Source organism: Callionymus lyra, chromosome 1, assembly GCF_982586985.1.
Source record: "Callionymus lyra chromosome 1, fCalLyr1.hap1.1, whole genome shotgun sequence".
NCBI classification, from domain to species: domain Eukaryota; kingdom Metazoa; phylum Chordata; class Actinopteri; order Syngnathiformes; family Callionymidae; genus Callionymus; species Callionymus lyra.
This window is the reverse complement of record NC_141818.1, coordinates 50,957,971-50,972,568: the sequence shown is the minus strand read 5'-3', so window position 1 is coordinate 50,972,568 and position 14,598 is coordinate 50,957,971. Positions and strand designations below refer to the sequence as shown.

The following is a 14,598-nucleotide window of genomic DNA, read 5'->3' as shown; positions in this document are numbered from 1 at the left end:
TTAATTCTCCAACATTGATCACGACGAAGACGGTGATGTTGAGGGAAATCAAACGTCATCCATTAATTAGTTTAAGTTAAGATTAAAGATCTATGCAGCATAAATAATTAGATAATTAAATAAGAATATATCAATTGCATATAGAGCGTGAGTGGCTCTCACCAGCTGTTGCGTCCTGCAGTGCCCCCTGTCGGTGGGGTGGTGGTAGAAGGTCAGCAGCCAGAGCAGAGACCTGCTGTGTTCAGGTCCACAGGTCACCAGGAGCTGAGAGGCCACGTGCAGCCACCAGGAGCTCTGGACCAGGAGGAACCAGACTTCAAATACTGCCCTGGAAGACCAAGAGTGAAAACTGATTCATCTCATTATCAAACAAGATCTTTAAATGCTCTTTTAAATCCATCAAAAGCTCAACAGAAACTCTCTGGATCAGTAGATCTGAGGCGTCTCTACAGTTCATGACATCATCATTTGAGTCGTAAAGCGTAGGAAGTGGATCTCAGACCGAGAGGAGCCGCTTCTGTCGAAAACACTCGTGACATCATTACGTTATTGATGCTGGTTTGACCGCATTTGTTCTCCAGGATTTATGTTCCTGGAGCCGAACCTGAATGTATCCGAGGGTCGAGAACTTGAATAAATGTTATTAAACCTTCGTTTGATTCGACATATTCAACATATTCAAGTTGATCAAATGACAATAACTGGTTCTATTTTACAAATATGAAACTATTTTACTGCTTCATGATCTTAGATTCATTATTTTCCCTCGACTCGACTGTTCTTTGAAACCATAACAGTTTGATTATAGTTGAAAATTGTTTGATTATAGTTGAAAATTGTTGGTTATAGTTGAAAATTGTTGGATTATAGTTGAAAATTGTTGGATTATAGTTGAAAATTGTTTGATTATAGTTGAAAATTGTTTGATTATAGTTGAAAATTGTTTGATTATAGTTGAAAATTGTTTGATTATAGTTGAAAATTGTTTGATTATAGATGAAAATTGTTTGATTATAGTTGAAAATTGTTTGATTAAAGTTGAAAATTGTTGGATTATAGTTGATAATTGTTTGATTATAGTTGAAAATTGTTGGATTATAGTTGAAAATTGTTGGATTATAGTTGAAAATTGTTGGATTATAGTTGAAAATTGTTGGATTATAGTTGAAAATTGTTGGATTATAGTTGAAAATTGTTGGATTATAGTTGAAAATTGTTTGATTATAGTTGAAAATTGTTGGATTATAGTTGAAAATTGTTGGATTATAGTTGAAAATTGTTGGATTATAGTTGAAAATTGTTGGATTATAGTTGAAAATTGTTGGATTATAGTTGAAAATTGTTGGATTATAGTTGAAAATTGTTGGATGAGTAATGTTTACAAAATAGACACGTGTTTGACTCCAAGTGTACGATGGTTTAATAACGAGTATACATGTTAGTATAATAATAAACCAGATGAGGAACAAACACAAACAGTGACCATCATAGTTTCTAGTGAGTTTCTCACCTGTCGTCCTCCTGCTCCGTCAGCCTCTGCAATGATCTTCTGATCCAGTCCAGGTGCAGCGTCCAGGCCTCCTGGGGCGTCTCTGCAGAGAACCATCTCATGATGTCACCTCAGCGTCTGCCAGGCGATATAAAGCTGGACGGATTGACGAGCAGCAACTAAATCACAGCTTTAATTGCAACATTAAAAAGTGATTGTTCTTCACAATCAGCAATAAAAGGGTCGTTTACATTTGAAAGTGCGTTTGTAAAAGTAACACAACATCATCTTGTCAAACCAGCAGACATTTTTGTGTGCGATCGTTTTATATGCGAGTCGAATCATTTCTCTTTGGTTCTTAACACTCGACACACTCGACAACACAACAAACTCGACACACTCGACACACTCGACAAACACAACACACTCCACACACTCGAGGTGATGAAAAACTTCATACGTTGAACATTTTTAATGTTTAAATCTTCCTTCCATGGACGTGTGAATTATTTAAATACATTTGTTTGTAAGAGAAGAAATCAAATATCTTAGGAACCAGATGTTGACATAATGATGATGAAAGACAGAAAAACACGATTGAAAAACAGACTAAAGTTAACTTTAATGATATTGTTATTATACTCTTGTGTGTGTTGTTGTTGTGTATCTGTGACTGAATGTGTATTTATAGAGAACGTGTGAACGTGAGTGAATGAAACTTTTCTTTATTTCTTCATAATCATTTTTATAATTGTGTCTGTTTTTGTCAGTGTTTTGTGCGTCTTTGTGAGTTTTGTCGAGCGACTTTTACTCAGTGAGCAGGAAGTGAGGGTTAAAGAAGACTCGGTGACTTCCTGCTCTCAACTCACCTGATGGTCGCGTCAGCAGAGGCAGCAGAAGATCAGGTGGAGCTCCTGGAAAGAAGGCCTTCAACGACACCCTGGTCTAAAAGAGCACAAAGGAGACACTTAGGTTTCCTCCCAGGATGTAAATCACTGGTGGAAGCATCACTGAGCCGAGCGACGCCGAGATAATGACATTTTAAAAGGGCGGCTGTGTAAACGTGATCCAGTGTGTGCTGGTGTGTAATGTGGCGTGTAATGGCTACAGTTCCACGCTGGGCGACTGTAAATACACCCCGACACTGCCACCTACTGGTTAATGGAGGAGAACCAAACGCTTCCCTCGGAAACATCACGGCTGATGGTTAACGTGTCATTTAAGGTGATTTAAAACATCACTTTATTTAATATCTTGATAACACAATAATTACTAATGTATTTGTATTTAGAATTATACATGTATTAATAATGAATAGTAATAAAGTAACAGCTTCAGTAAAGCAGAGCAGATTCATGTTTTTAACTTTAAAAATGCCAGTGTTTGATAAGAGATAAGGAACAGAAATGATTATCTTCAATGATTACACAGAGAGGATTGAAAAGAGTAAACCTTGTGTCGAAGGAAATACATTTAATTGGATAAAAAAAAAACACCGATCATTTGTAGATCAAGATCTAGAATATCACTGTTAGATGGTTTCTAAGTGTAAATGTTACACATAATGATCTAAATGTTTTCAACACAATCATCACATTTTAGAGCGAGAGGCTTAAAAAGAGTTGTCGACTTTTTCTTCTGCAGAACAAAAGTAAATATGTTTATAGTTATTTTATTGTGTTTCCAACATTCTTAATGCATGGTTTACCACAAAAAAAGTCAAATTGAAAAAATCACTAACTTTTAAAGTGTTTTTATTGGCGTCTATAACCAAACCCTGTCTTTTAAGCCTCATATACTGTATATTCAAAACTCTGCAGCCAGTATTCTGACTCACATTTCTCCTTCAAACTCTTCACTGGCTGCCAGTTTCTTTCAGGATCATTTTAAAATTCTAGTTCTTACTTTTCTAACTACATCAGTGATCTGATCCAGACTTACACCCCAGCTCGGGCTCTGAGGTCTGTGGATCAGAATCACCTGATGGTTCCTGAACTTCAGGACCAGAGGAGAGAAATCCTTCCAGACTGTTGCTCCTAAGCTTTGGAACGATCTCTGTGTTTGATGATCTACTGACTCCTTCAAGAAACATCTGTGTTTGATGATCTACTGACTCCTTCAAGAAACATCTGTGTTTGATGATCTACTGACTCCTTCAAGAAACATCTGTGTTTGATGATCTACTGACTCCTTCAAGAAACATGTGTGTTTGATGATCTACTGACTCCTTCAAGAAACATCTGTGTTTGATGATCTACTGACTCCTTCAAGAAACATGTGTGTTTGATGATCTACTGACTCCTTCAAGAAACATGTGTGTTTGATGATCTACTGACTCCTTCAAGAAACATGTGTGTTTGATGATCTACTGACTCCTTCAAGAAACATCTGTGTTTGATGATCTACTGACTCCTTCAAGAAACATCTGTGTTTGATGATCTACTGACTCCTTCAAGAAACATCTGTGTTTGATGATCTACTGACTCCTTCAAGAAACATGTGTGTTTGATGATCTACTGACTCCTTCAAGAAACATGTGTGTTTGATGATCTACTGACTCCTTCAAGAAACATGTGTGTTTGATGATCTACTGACTCCTTCAAGAAACATCTGTGTTTGATGATCTACTGACTCCTTCAAGAAACATCTGTGTTTGATGATCTACTGACTCCTTCAAGAAACATCTGTGTTTGATGATCTACTGACTCCTTCAAGAAACATCTGTGTTTGATGATCTACTGACTCCTTCAAGAAACATCTGTGTTTGATGATCTACTGACTCCTTCAAGAAACATCTGTGTTTGATGATCTACTGACTCCTTCAAGAAACATCTGTGTTTGATGATCCACTGACTCCTTCAAGAAACATCTCTGTGTTTGATGATCTACTGACTCCTTCAAGAAACATCTGTGTTTGATGATCTACTGACTCCTTCAAGAAACATCTCTGTGTTTGATGATCTACTGACTCCTTCAAGAAACATCTCTGTGTTTGATGATCTACTGACTCCTTCAAGAAACATCTCTGTGTTTGATGATCTACTGACTCCTTCAAGAAACATCTCAAGACACTTTTATCTGATCTTGATCTTTTAAAGTATATATTTTAACTGTGTATTGTTTGTGATTGTTAACGTTCTTTGTGACCCTGGTCTAGAAAGATCTTTACTAATAACTATTACTTACTTATTATTATGTATTTCTTATTAAATAAAACATGTCTATATTCTAGAAGTTAACTGTAGTCGCAGAATCTGTAAATTTTAAGATACAAATATAAATATCTTAACTTCTCAAACACTGTAACAAAGGAAGCTCGGACAGAAACATCAACTCAAAGTCTTCTAATGTCGTGGTCAGAGTCTAAAGCCATTAAACGCTTGAATACTTGTTTATTGGTTTGACTCCAACCATCAGGTATGAGGGTCACGGGGGGAAGTGTCAATCCCAGCTACACAGGGTCAACACAGAGGAGGTACTTAAACCCACAGACTCACCTGAGGCGACACCAGACTCAGTTCCTGCAGGAAACAGCAGGTGAATGTTCGGATGAAACGTCTCACGCCACAGTTTTCCCGCTTCATGACGACACTCCTTCAAGCAGACGCACGGATGAGAGAAGATGCAGGAGATGTTGACAGAAGATGTTGACAGAAGATGTTGACAGAGATGTTGACAGAAGATGTTGACAAACGTTCTCACCTCAGGATGTCGTTCACCACGAGGAAGACGGAACAATGACGCGCGCACGCCTTTGGCTGAAAGACATGGGAGAAGGTGTGGATGAGAAACCTTCACCACGAGAGGGCGCTATTTCACTTTACATCACATTATTTACTACACTTGGAAGATGCTTTCAAATACAAATTGCTATCTTTGAATAAAACACTTTATCTACATAATTACAGAGGAAATGATGTCAATGTATCGTTTTTTTGCTAAATAATTTAATTTCACACTAAATATTATCTAAACTGTATATTTATCTTCTTTCACCATCAACACATTTTATTTTCAATATCATAGTTTAACCTCTGTACGTATACATGGTCATAATATCGCTGCCTTTACACCCCATATTGTTTTTTAACATTGTTGTGTTATTTTAAACGTTGAACCTTCAGACCCTGAACTTATCAACCTGTAGTTACACAAGAACGTCACAACAGTTTATCAAAGATGTCAGAAATGTCAGCAAAAGACTTCTGCAGCAACTTGTGAAAGAATATTAATGGCATAATAAAAATATATATAATGATAAGTTTTCCGGTCTGGAAAAGCGCTATACAAATAAAAATGACTTACTTACTTACTAGTGCGTAGATAACACCTTTAAAGTATATACTTTATTGAATATTGTTTTGATTGTTTAAGTGCTTTGTGACCCTGGTCTGGAAAAGCACTATATAAATACAAATTACTTACTTACTCAGTATGTAGAATATATGCATCTTCAGAAGAACCTAAAATATGATGTATATTAGTTGAAGTGGATTATATAGTAACTGTTGTATATCAATCGTTTACCAACAAAAAAAACTTTGTTATAGCAAAAGTAATATGTCACCATAAGCCTCGGATTTAAATGGTTAAATAGTTAAATGGACGATTAAATACGTTTAAAATGAGCGGCGAGACAGCGCCACCTGGTGTTTATAAGTTGTAAACACAGCCATGTACATATTTAAACGGGTTTCTTTGTTGTGTACTCAGAGTAAAGACATATTTAAAGACCAATAATGAGTTCATGTTTGTACTCCGAGCATCAGTAATACGTTCACCGAGCGCTCGTGGGGTTTGAACGACGACGTCACGGTTTCCACGACTGGAAACAGATGCAGGATTTTTCCAGCGTTCTCCTCCATACCTGACCACCAACACTTCCAGGAGGGTCAATTACAGCACGCAACAAACATCCTGTTTTTGGCAGTCGCGCTCAGGAAGTCGGTGTTTACTGTTATTGGGTCTAAAGTCTTGCCGGATCACGGGGGGTTGAATGAGCCGAAACTAGGAATGTGAGGCTAATTTCAGGTTTCCCCCTTTTTGATTGCACTTTAAACAACCATCGAGAGGAAGGCGAAGCCAACGTGTGCGCACACACACACACACACACACACACACACACACACACACGAGTGACACATCCCACATCCAAACAACCTGAAGGGAAGTGAAACATAAAGGTTTTCTGCGTAACGACGGACACACTTTACCAGATGGAATATCATAAACTCTGTGATAACAACGTGTGCCAGAGATGCATGTGTGATAAAAAAAAAAGATCAATCACGGATGAAAACACGTATATTTCCGTGTGCGATGTTTGTCATTCGTGAAAACTGCCAACATATGTGTGAACATTTTCCACTGATTTTCCAGGCAGTGAAACTCACACCAACACGACGTATAAACACCTCGACTCGACCATCACTCTTGCAGAACACAAAGTCACACGAAGCTGGAGTTAAACAAAAGCAGCAAACAAACAATATCCTCAACACAAAATGAACAAAAGTCACTTTTAAATTTCAATCTCAATGATTAAATACCATTTGTCATCAGTAACACAACTGATGTGTGTTCACGACACACTTCAAGACTTAATGACATTCTTATGGATTATTGTTAATAAGACAAACATCTACATTCAAAGGTTCATGACTTTAACTGCAAACCCTTAAAAAAGCTTTTAAAAATGTAAAGTGTGTCAAGAAAACGCTGTTAAGACAAAACCTCATCAAGATGAAAATAAATCAACAAACATCACGTCAATATCTTTCCATCCAAGAATGAATGAAGACATGATGCCATTGAAGAAATATTCCTCGTACGACTCGAGTCGACGTCTTCCAAATTAAAAGCGGCTGCACTAATGTTCCCCGAGCTTCACACTTGGAATGTGTAAATCCGACACAACTCCTGCCAGAGCACGGGATTCAAACACGTTGTCACATTGACTCGAGGCCATTAGAAGAGAGAGACGATGGAACGTTTATTCCATTTGAACTCGAGTGTTGACGGATGTTTGCTTGAATCACAGACGCGGCACAGAAGCTCAAAGTTCTTCATTTGTCGTGTCATGAATCCAACCCTGAGCTGAACCTTCTTCAGAGTCTTGAAGTATAACTTAATGAATCTTTGTGTATCTACTAGTGCAAGGATCTACTGATACGATATGTATCGTGATACAATATAGTGTAATACTGTAGTAACAAGTGTATATGTGTATTGTCCAGTACTCGACTCTGATGTTGTGATAGTGTAGTAACAAGTATATATGTGTAGTATTGTCCAGTACTTGACTCTGGTGTTGTGATAGTGTAGTAACAAGTATATTTGTGTAGTAATGTCCAGTACTTGACTCTGGGGTTGTGATAGTGTAGTAACAAGTATATATGTGTAGTATTGTCGAGTACTTGACTCTGGTGTTGTGATAGTGTAGTAACAAGTACATTTGTGTAGTATTGTCCAGTACTTGACTCTGGTGTTGTGATAGTGTAGTAACAAGTATATATGTGTAGTATTGTCCAGTACTTGACTCTGGTGTTGTGATAGTGTAGTAACAAGTATATATGTGTAGTATTGTCCAGTACTTGACTCTGGTGTTGTGATAGTGTAGTAACAAGTATATTTGTGTAGTAATGTCCAGTACTTGACTCTGGTGTTGTGATAGTGTAGTAACAAGTATATATGTGTAGTATTGTCGAGTACTTGACTCTGGTGTTGTGATAGTGTAGTAACAAGTACATTTGTGTAGTATTGTCCAGTACTTGACTCTGGTGTTGTGATAGTGTAGTAACAAGTATATATGTGTAGTATTGTCCAGTACTTGACTCTGGTGTTGTGATAGTGTAGTAACAAGTATATATGTGTAGTATTGTCCAGTACTTGACTCTGGTGTTGTGATAGTGTAGTAACAAGTATATATGTGTAGTATTGTCCAGTACTTGACTCTGGTGTTGTGATAGTGTAGTAACAAGTATATTTGTGTAGTATTGTCCAGTACTTGACTCTGGTGTTGTGATAGTGTAGTAACAAGTATATATGTGTAGTATTGTCCAGTACTTGACTCTGGTGTAGTGATAGTGTAGTAACAAGTATATTTGTGTAGTATTGTCCAGTACTTGACTCTGGTGTTGTGATAGTGTAGTAACAAGTATATATGTGTAGTATTGTCCAGTACTTGACTCTGGTGTTGTGATAGTGTAGTAACAAGTATATATGTGTAGTATTGTCCAGTACTTGACTCTGGTGTAGTGATAGTGTAGTAACAAGTATATATGTGTAGTATTGTCCAGTACTTGACTCTGGTGTAGTGATAGTGTAGTAACAAGTATATATGTGTAGTATTGTCCAATACTTGACTCTGGTGTTGTAGTATTTACAGACCACATGACTCTTGAAGTCGTAACTGCTTTCATTTGTTTTCAAATCAAAATATGTCCAAACATCAGATTTAAGCTGCTGGACTCACTGTATCCTCTCGTCCTCAGTCATCACCAGGATGTCAATGATTTTAATTGTTTAATAATGACTGCTGCCATCTAGGTGCCGGAAGTTTAATTGCAACACAAAAACCTCAAACACGATTTTCTCTGAAATAACAACAAATAAAAGTTTCCCTAATATTTTCATGTTAATTGTAAATTTAAAAAAATTATCCAGTACTCTTGAGGATCGATATGGTGTTGTGATAATAAATATCATGATATTTAAGTGTATCAATATTTTCTTGCATCACAACTTATTGTCAAAAACACGAGAACAAACGTCGCAGAACATCTTTTCACGATGAACCAGTTCAGATGAAAACTGAAATAAAGAACAGAACTGAGAGCAGCTCCAGTTGTTTGGAGAAAAAAAAAGAGTGAAATGATGTGCGATGCCGTTCCCAGCTCGCCAAATGATGTGAGACCCAGTGAGGCGAGGAATAATAGAGCCGCGAGTCGGACACAAACAGTTCATAAAGTTCTGCCCAGAGAGCCGGAGGCGGGTTTTCCACGGAGCCTGATTCCTAAACCAGAATCAATCCATAAGTCACAATGAAAATATCTGCCATTCACAGCGTTTGGTTTCACAGTTTAGGAACAGATCAAACGCAACTTAACGCACGATGGGGTGAGACTTGATTTCAGATGTGAGGGTAGAAGTCACGACTCACTGTGTGCGGAACCAGAGCAACATCACATACTAGCGTACTCAAAGTTAGTATTTTTAGTGCGCAAGTGCGTCTCAATTCTTAGTATGCGAAATTTAGTGCGCCATGCACACTAAATTGGCGTACTAACACGCCCACAAAACTGAGTATGGTTTGATGGACACTAACCAAACTAAACGTCCGCCATCTTAGTGACGTTATAAACGGAAGTTACGTCATATATATAATATATATATATTCATATACTTAAATGTGTATTTTCAGCAGCAGTAGGAGGATAAACACATCTTCGCTGCTGATACCAGCTTAAATATCGCGAGAATATTTAGATTCTCATATTTTTTCTTTATTTCTTCTTTCAAACTTGCAAAACGTGCTGCCAGCAGGTGGCGATAGTGTTCAAACAGCTGGTTGAAATCATCGTTAAATAGTAGTAGAAGAAGAAGCTGTCGCGTCATTTCCTGTTAGTGTGTAGCAGCAGAGTTTGATTTGAGACATACTATCTGTGGAGAATTTGCGTACTAGTTAGTACGTACACTAAACTGATGCATACTAACTTCTAGTATACTAAGAGTAGTATGCGATTTGAGACACAGCAACGGTTTCTGTGGATTCAACGAAAACTGCCATCGTTCAGTTCAGATAAAACAGTTCATCCTCAAATTTGAACCTGTGACTTGAAACAAACTCAGATGCATTGAAAACTCTTAAAATACTGTTTCCAGGATGAAATATACGCATCAGTACTAGAGGCTGAAATCGTAGTTTCTGTGAGGGAAAATACTTGCCATTAACAAAGATATGGTTTAGTAATTCAGAAATTCATGCTCTTAAAAAAAACTTGAAATAAAACGGATACATTAGTTTTAAATATGTGACATTGAAGACATTATTTAAATCTCTGATACACTAGTTCTAAATACAGCATGTCTACGTTTTCCCATTTTAAATTCCTGGTAAAACTTCATAAAAAACCCCACTGTGTCTGATATGAAAGTATTTCAGTGCCGTCAGAATATTGAATGGTTACATTTCAAATATTGAACTAAAAATGGTATATTAAAGTGATGTTGTTTTTGTTAAGCATTGTTTTTTAAATAAATGACCTTACTCCTTCATCATTATGGTAACGCCTCTTATTTTATTTTAATGTATTGTTGATATATTTAATTCATCTCTTTTTATTCCATTCCTAATATTTCATTTGTATATTCTGTAACGACACACAACAACTTCCTGTTGTGTTAACAGTTAAAGTTATTATGATCATCAATTATTTGCATGTAATCATTTTTACAATGAAAGGTTAATTTTCTTCTTTAATTACCGCAATTTTCGGACTTTAAGCCGCTCATTTTTTTCCCACAATTTGATACTGCGGCGTCTGGTCCAGTGAGCTTTTTAGTTCACAGATGTCCAATGAAATTGTCCGATTAATCAAGTGCACTTTTTCAACTATTGTAAATCATTTGTTCTCTGTGATCGTGTGACTGAAGGCACGACTTCACGTCAGGCAGGTGTTGCAGGACCTGCAGGATCTCTGCACCTCTTTATATTTTCCTTTGGATTTATGGGACTTTGACAAATAGTTCGCAGACTTTTTTGGATTTCTGTCGGACACAAGCTTTGGGACTTTTGGGTATTTTGTCTCTGGGTTGATTTAAGTTGTGTGTTTTCTAAAGAACTGTTCATTTATTCCTGCGGCGTAGAGCATCTTTTGTTGATCAATTAAAAATTCGATAGCGAGTGAATACATTTGGTTTCCTTCAGAAGTGACTTTTGTTTTGTCGTTTATATAAAACAACTGCTGTCATCGAGTCCAGAGCTCCGTCCATGTAAACTCGTGTGTGACGTCCTCTCCATAAGTCATTTGAGACGCTCTGTTACAATAACAAGATATTATGAACGTTTTTGAGCTCATTTTTAATATTACGTGGGATGTATGCGGCTTCAAATCTTGTGCGGCTTGTCGAAGTACTTTTTCTTTCTAAAATTAGAGCATGCGTCTTTTAATCGTGTGCGCTCTGTAGTCCGTAGATTTACGGTAATAAATGCATTTTTACACATAGTTTGATTATTATAATTATAAAACAATTCAAATATTTTATAAATTCAATATATAATTTTGCGCAGCAGCTGAGAGACGACTTCTGTTACATATTAACTTCAAATATAAACTTATTAGTTTCTGATCAATTCATGCGGAGCTTCAATAAAAGACGTGTTTGGATGTTTTTAAGTGTCTTTTTGGACGAAGATGAAGACGAAGACATCTGAGCTCCAGCCGCTACATTAAAATGAACAAACATTTTTGTCTAGAACTCTAAAAGAAACCCATTACTGTTAAAATAATCAACTCTTAGTCGACATGAAAGTGAGTAGAAAACGAGTGAAGTTTGAATTTTGGACCAACTATGACTTTAAGCGGCGAGTTCGTGTTCAGGGTCGTGTGACACGAGGTCTTCAGGACTAAAAGCACCATTTAAAGATAGAAAATGATGAAGTGTTCTTCTTCTTTCCGTGACAGGTGGTCGGATAAACGCGACTACAGTTTAAAAAACCCACCAGCACCGACTCCTCGACTCGCTGCTCCAGAGGCGTCGCTCGCCTGTGGCCGAGAGAAGATTCCAGCAGCGTCAGCAGAGCGTCTTCCAGGCTCGGCAGCGACTGACGCCACAGAGACATCACTGCTGCCTCGTCTAATGACAAGCTGTGGCTGAGGAACAACACATAAAACGTCACACGAAACCCTGCGGATGCTGCAGTTACACACCCCTGTGTGCCGGTACCTCAAGTAGGCAGAGCTCACGGCTTCCAGGAAGTCTTCGCCCAGACCCGCTCTGGTGCAGGTGAAAGGTCGCCGCAGCAGCGCACCAATGAGAGGAGCCGCTTCAGGAGATCCCAGCAGAGGGATGAGGGTCTGTGATGCTGCCAGGCTGCTGTCACACCCACACCTGGAGGCAAATGTACACTTACTCAAGTAGAAGAACATAACAAAGTTTCTTTTATGATATTCAATGCAATCTTATTTAAAGTGTCTTATCATAACAAAGTTATCTCAAGACACTTTACAGTTGAAGTAAGACTATAGTTGATTATGGAAAAACAGATCCCAGCAATTGAACAATGAGCAATAAGCGAAACACTGTACAGTGAGCTATGGCGAGGAAAAGAAGAAACCTCGAGCAGAACCAGACTCATTGTTGACGGCCTCCTGCTTTGACCGGCTGGGAGGAAGGATGGGGGGGTAGACAGATGGATAAGGAGAGGAGTGAGGGAGGATATAGTGAGATGTTCAAAGTGTTTTATTTTTTGTATAGTTCTACTAGTTAGTTTTACAATTAACATGTAAATATTCAAAAAGTTTTCTTCAATTTTGTGTTACAGTTAAACTTCTGGCCTCTAGATGGCAGCAGTAGTTACGTCCTCCACGGCTAAATGCAAGAATGATGACTGAGGACGAGAGGATACAGTGAGTCCAGCAGCTTTTAAAGCTGGTTTGAAAACAAATGAAAGCAGTAACGACTTCGTCAAGAGTCATGTAGTCTGTAAATACTGTAAAGTCGTGGCCACGAAATAATTTAAATATTTTATTCATGGATGGATTCATGGATTCAAGAATCTTATTTTGATGCGAGAGATAAAAAGATAGTTTATTGCATGTTGTTAAAAAAAATATATATATTTTTACAGAACTATTGTAGACCATAATGTTGTTGATGAAGGTCGTTACCATTTTGTTTAAAATCTTCAGATAAATGCAACTTTTTTTCCTCTAGGATGCCTGGTTATCTTTATTTTTTGGAATTCAGAATATACATTTAACTGAATGAGTTAGAAGCACATACACCTGTCAATTGTGCATGTAATACCTTTCCTGGACAGCTGTATATATATATATTTAGATTTTTACAAAATACAATTAAATCAGATCTTCCTTCTAGTCTAACAAATGTTAGTAATATATAACCAGCAATTTGAGACGAAGTCCCGTTTGCAGTAGCCATGAGCTACACCGGCCGATGACGTGAACAGGGTAAACAGTCATTGTACCTTCAGTATCACCATATATTACTGTATATCATATTATTGAACCTGTGATTCGAATTTCAACAGATTTTTGACAACACAGATCCTTAATAAACCTAATATTTATTTTCTCAAATCGACTCCAAATCGTTATTATTTCCGCAGCTTTTCAACTACTACTTCAACCACTAAGTGCTAACATGTTTCAAGTTGGCCTTAAATTAAGGGATTTCTTAGACCAAGCGAAGTTGCCGAAGGAATTCTTAGATCAAACGAAGAGATTATCTGAAGCGGGAAATAGTTGGCAGAGCAACGAGCGCTCGTTCTCGGCAGCGACTGACGACACTTTACTGAGACAACTTTGTTCTTAAGAATGAGCGTAAAACTAATGATACATACATTTATGTGGTAAATAATGTGTTGTTTTACAAATACTCGTATAAACAACATCACCTCTGGTCTTCATCGTGCAACACGTCGCATCTTCTTTCAACAACTCCCTGTAACTGAGTGATCATCTAAAGAGAGAAAAAGAAGGATTAATAGATGTTCTTTCAATACAGCATCAAACACACGAGTACCGTATTTTCCGGACTATAAGTCGCTCCAGCCATAAAATGCATAATAAAGAAGGAAAAAAACGTATACAAGTTGCACTGGAGTATAAGTCGCATTTTTGGGGGAAATTTACTTGATAAAATCCAACACCAAGAACAGACATGTGATCTTGAAAGACAATTTAAAATAAAAATAGAGGCAACAACAGAATAATTGTACGTTACATGAAGTGAGAACCTGGTATGTTAACATAACATATGAAGAGTTATTCAGAGAACTATAGCATAAATAACTAACAAGTTTACCAAACCATCCGTGTAACTCCAAATAACTCTTCATCCTCGTGTCACTTTTAAACAACTAA

General features: G+C 37.3%; 1 protein-coding gene across 1 annotated transcript in view; it reads right to left on the bottom strand.

Annotated features, from left to right (window-relative positions):
- Positions 1-14,598, bottom strand: part of fancc (FA complementation group C) — a 29,048-nt gene that overhangs the window by 3,540 nt on the left and 10,910 nt on the right. Inside the window, exons 5-12 of the mRNA XM_087785591.1 lie at positions 14,130-14,194; positions 12,437-12,601; positions 12,213-12,363; positions 5,192-5,247; positions 4,987-5,083; positions 2,359-2,434; positions 1,511-1,592; positions 163-328 (exon numbers count right to left, since the gene is read on the bottom strand). Of these exons, the coding sequence (XP_087641717.1) occupies positions 163-328; positions 1,511-1,592; positions 2,359-2,434; positions 4,987-5,083; positions 5,192-5,247; positions 12,213-12,363; positions 12,437-12,601; positions 14,130-14,194 (858 nt within the window). The remainder of the gene's footprint in view (positions 1-162; positions 329-1,510; positions 1,593-2,358; positions 2,435-4,986; positions 5,084-5,191; positions 5,248-12,212; positions 12,364-12,436; positions 12,602-14,129; positions 14,195-14,598) is intronic.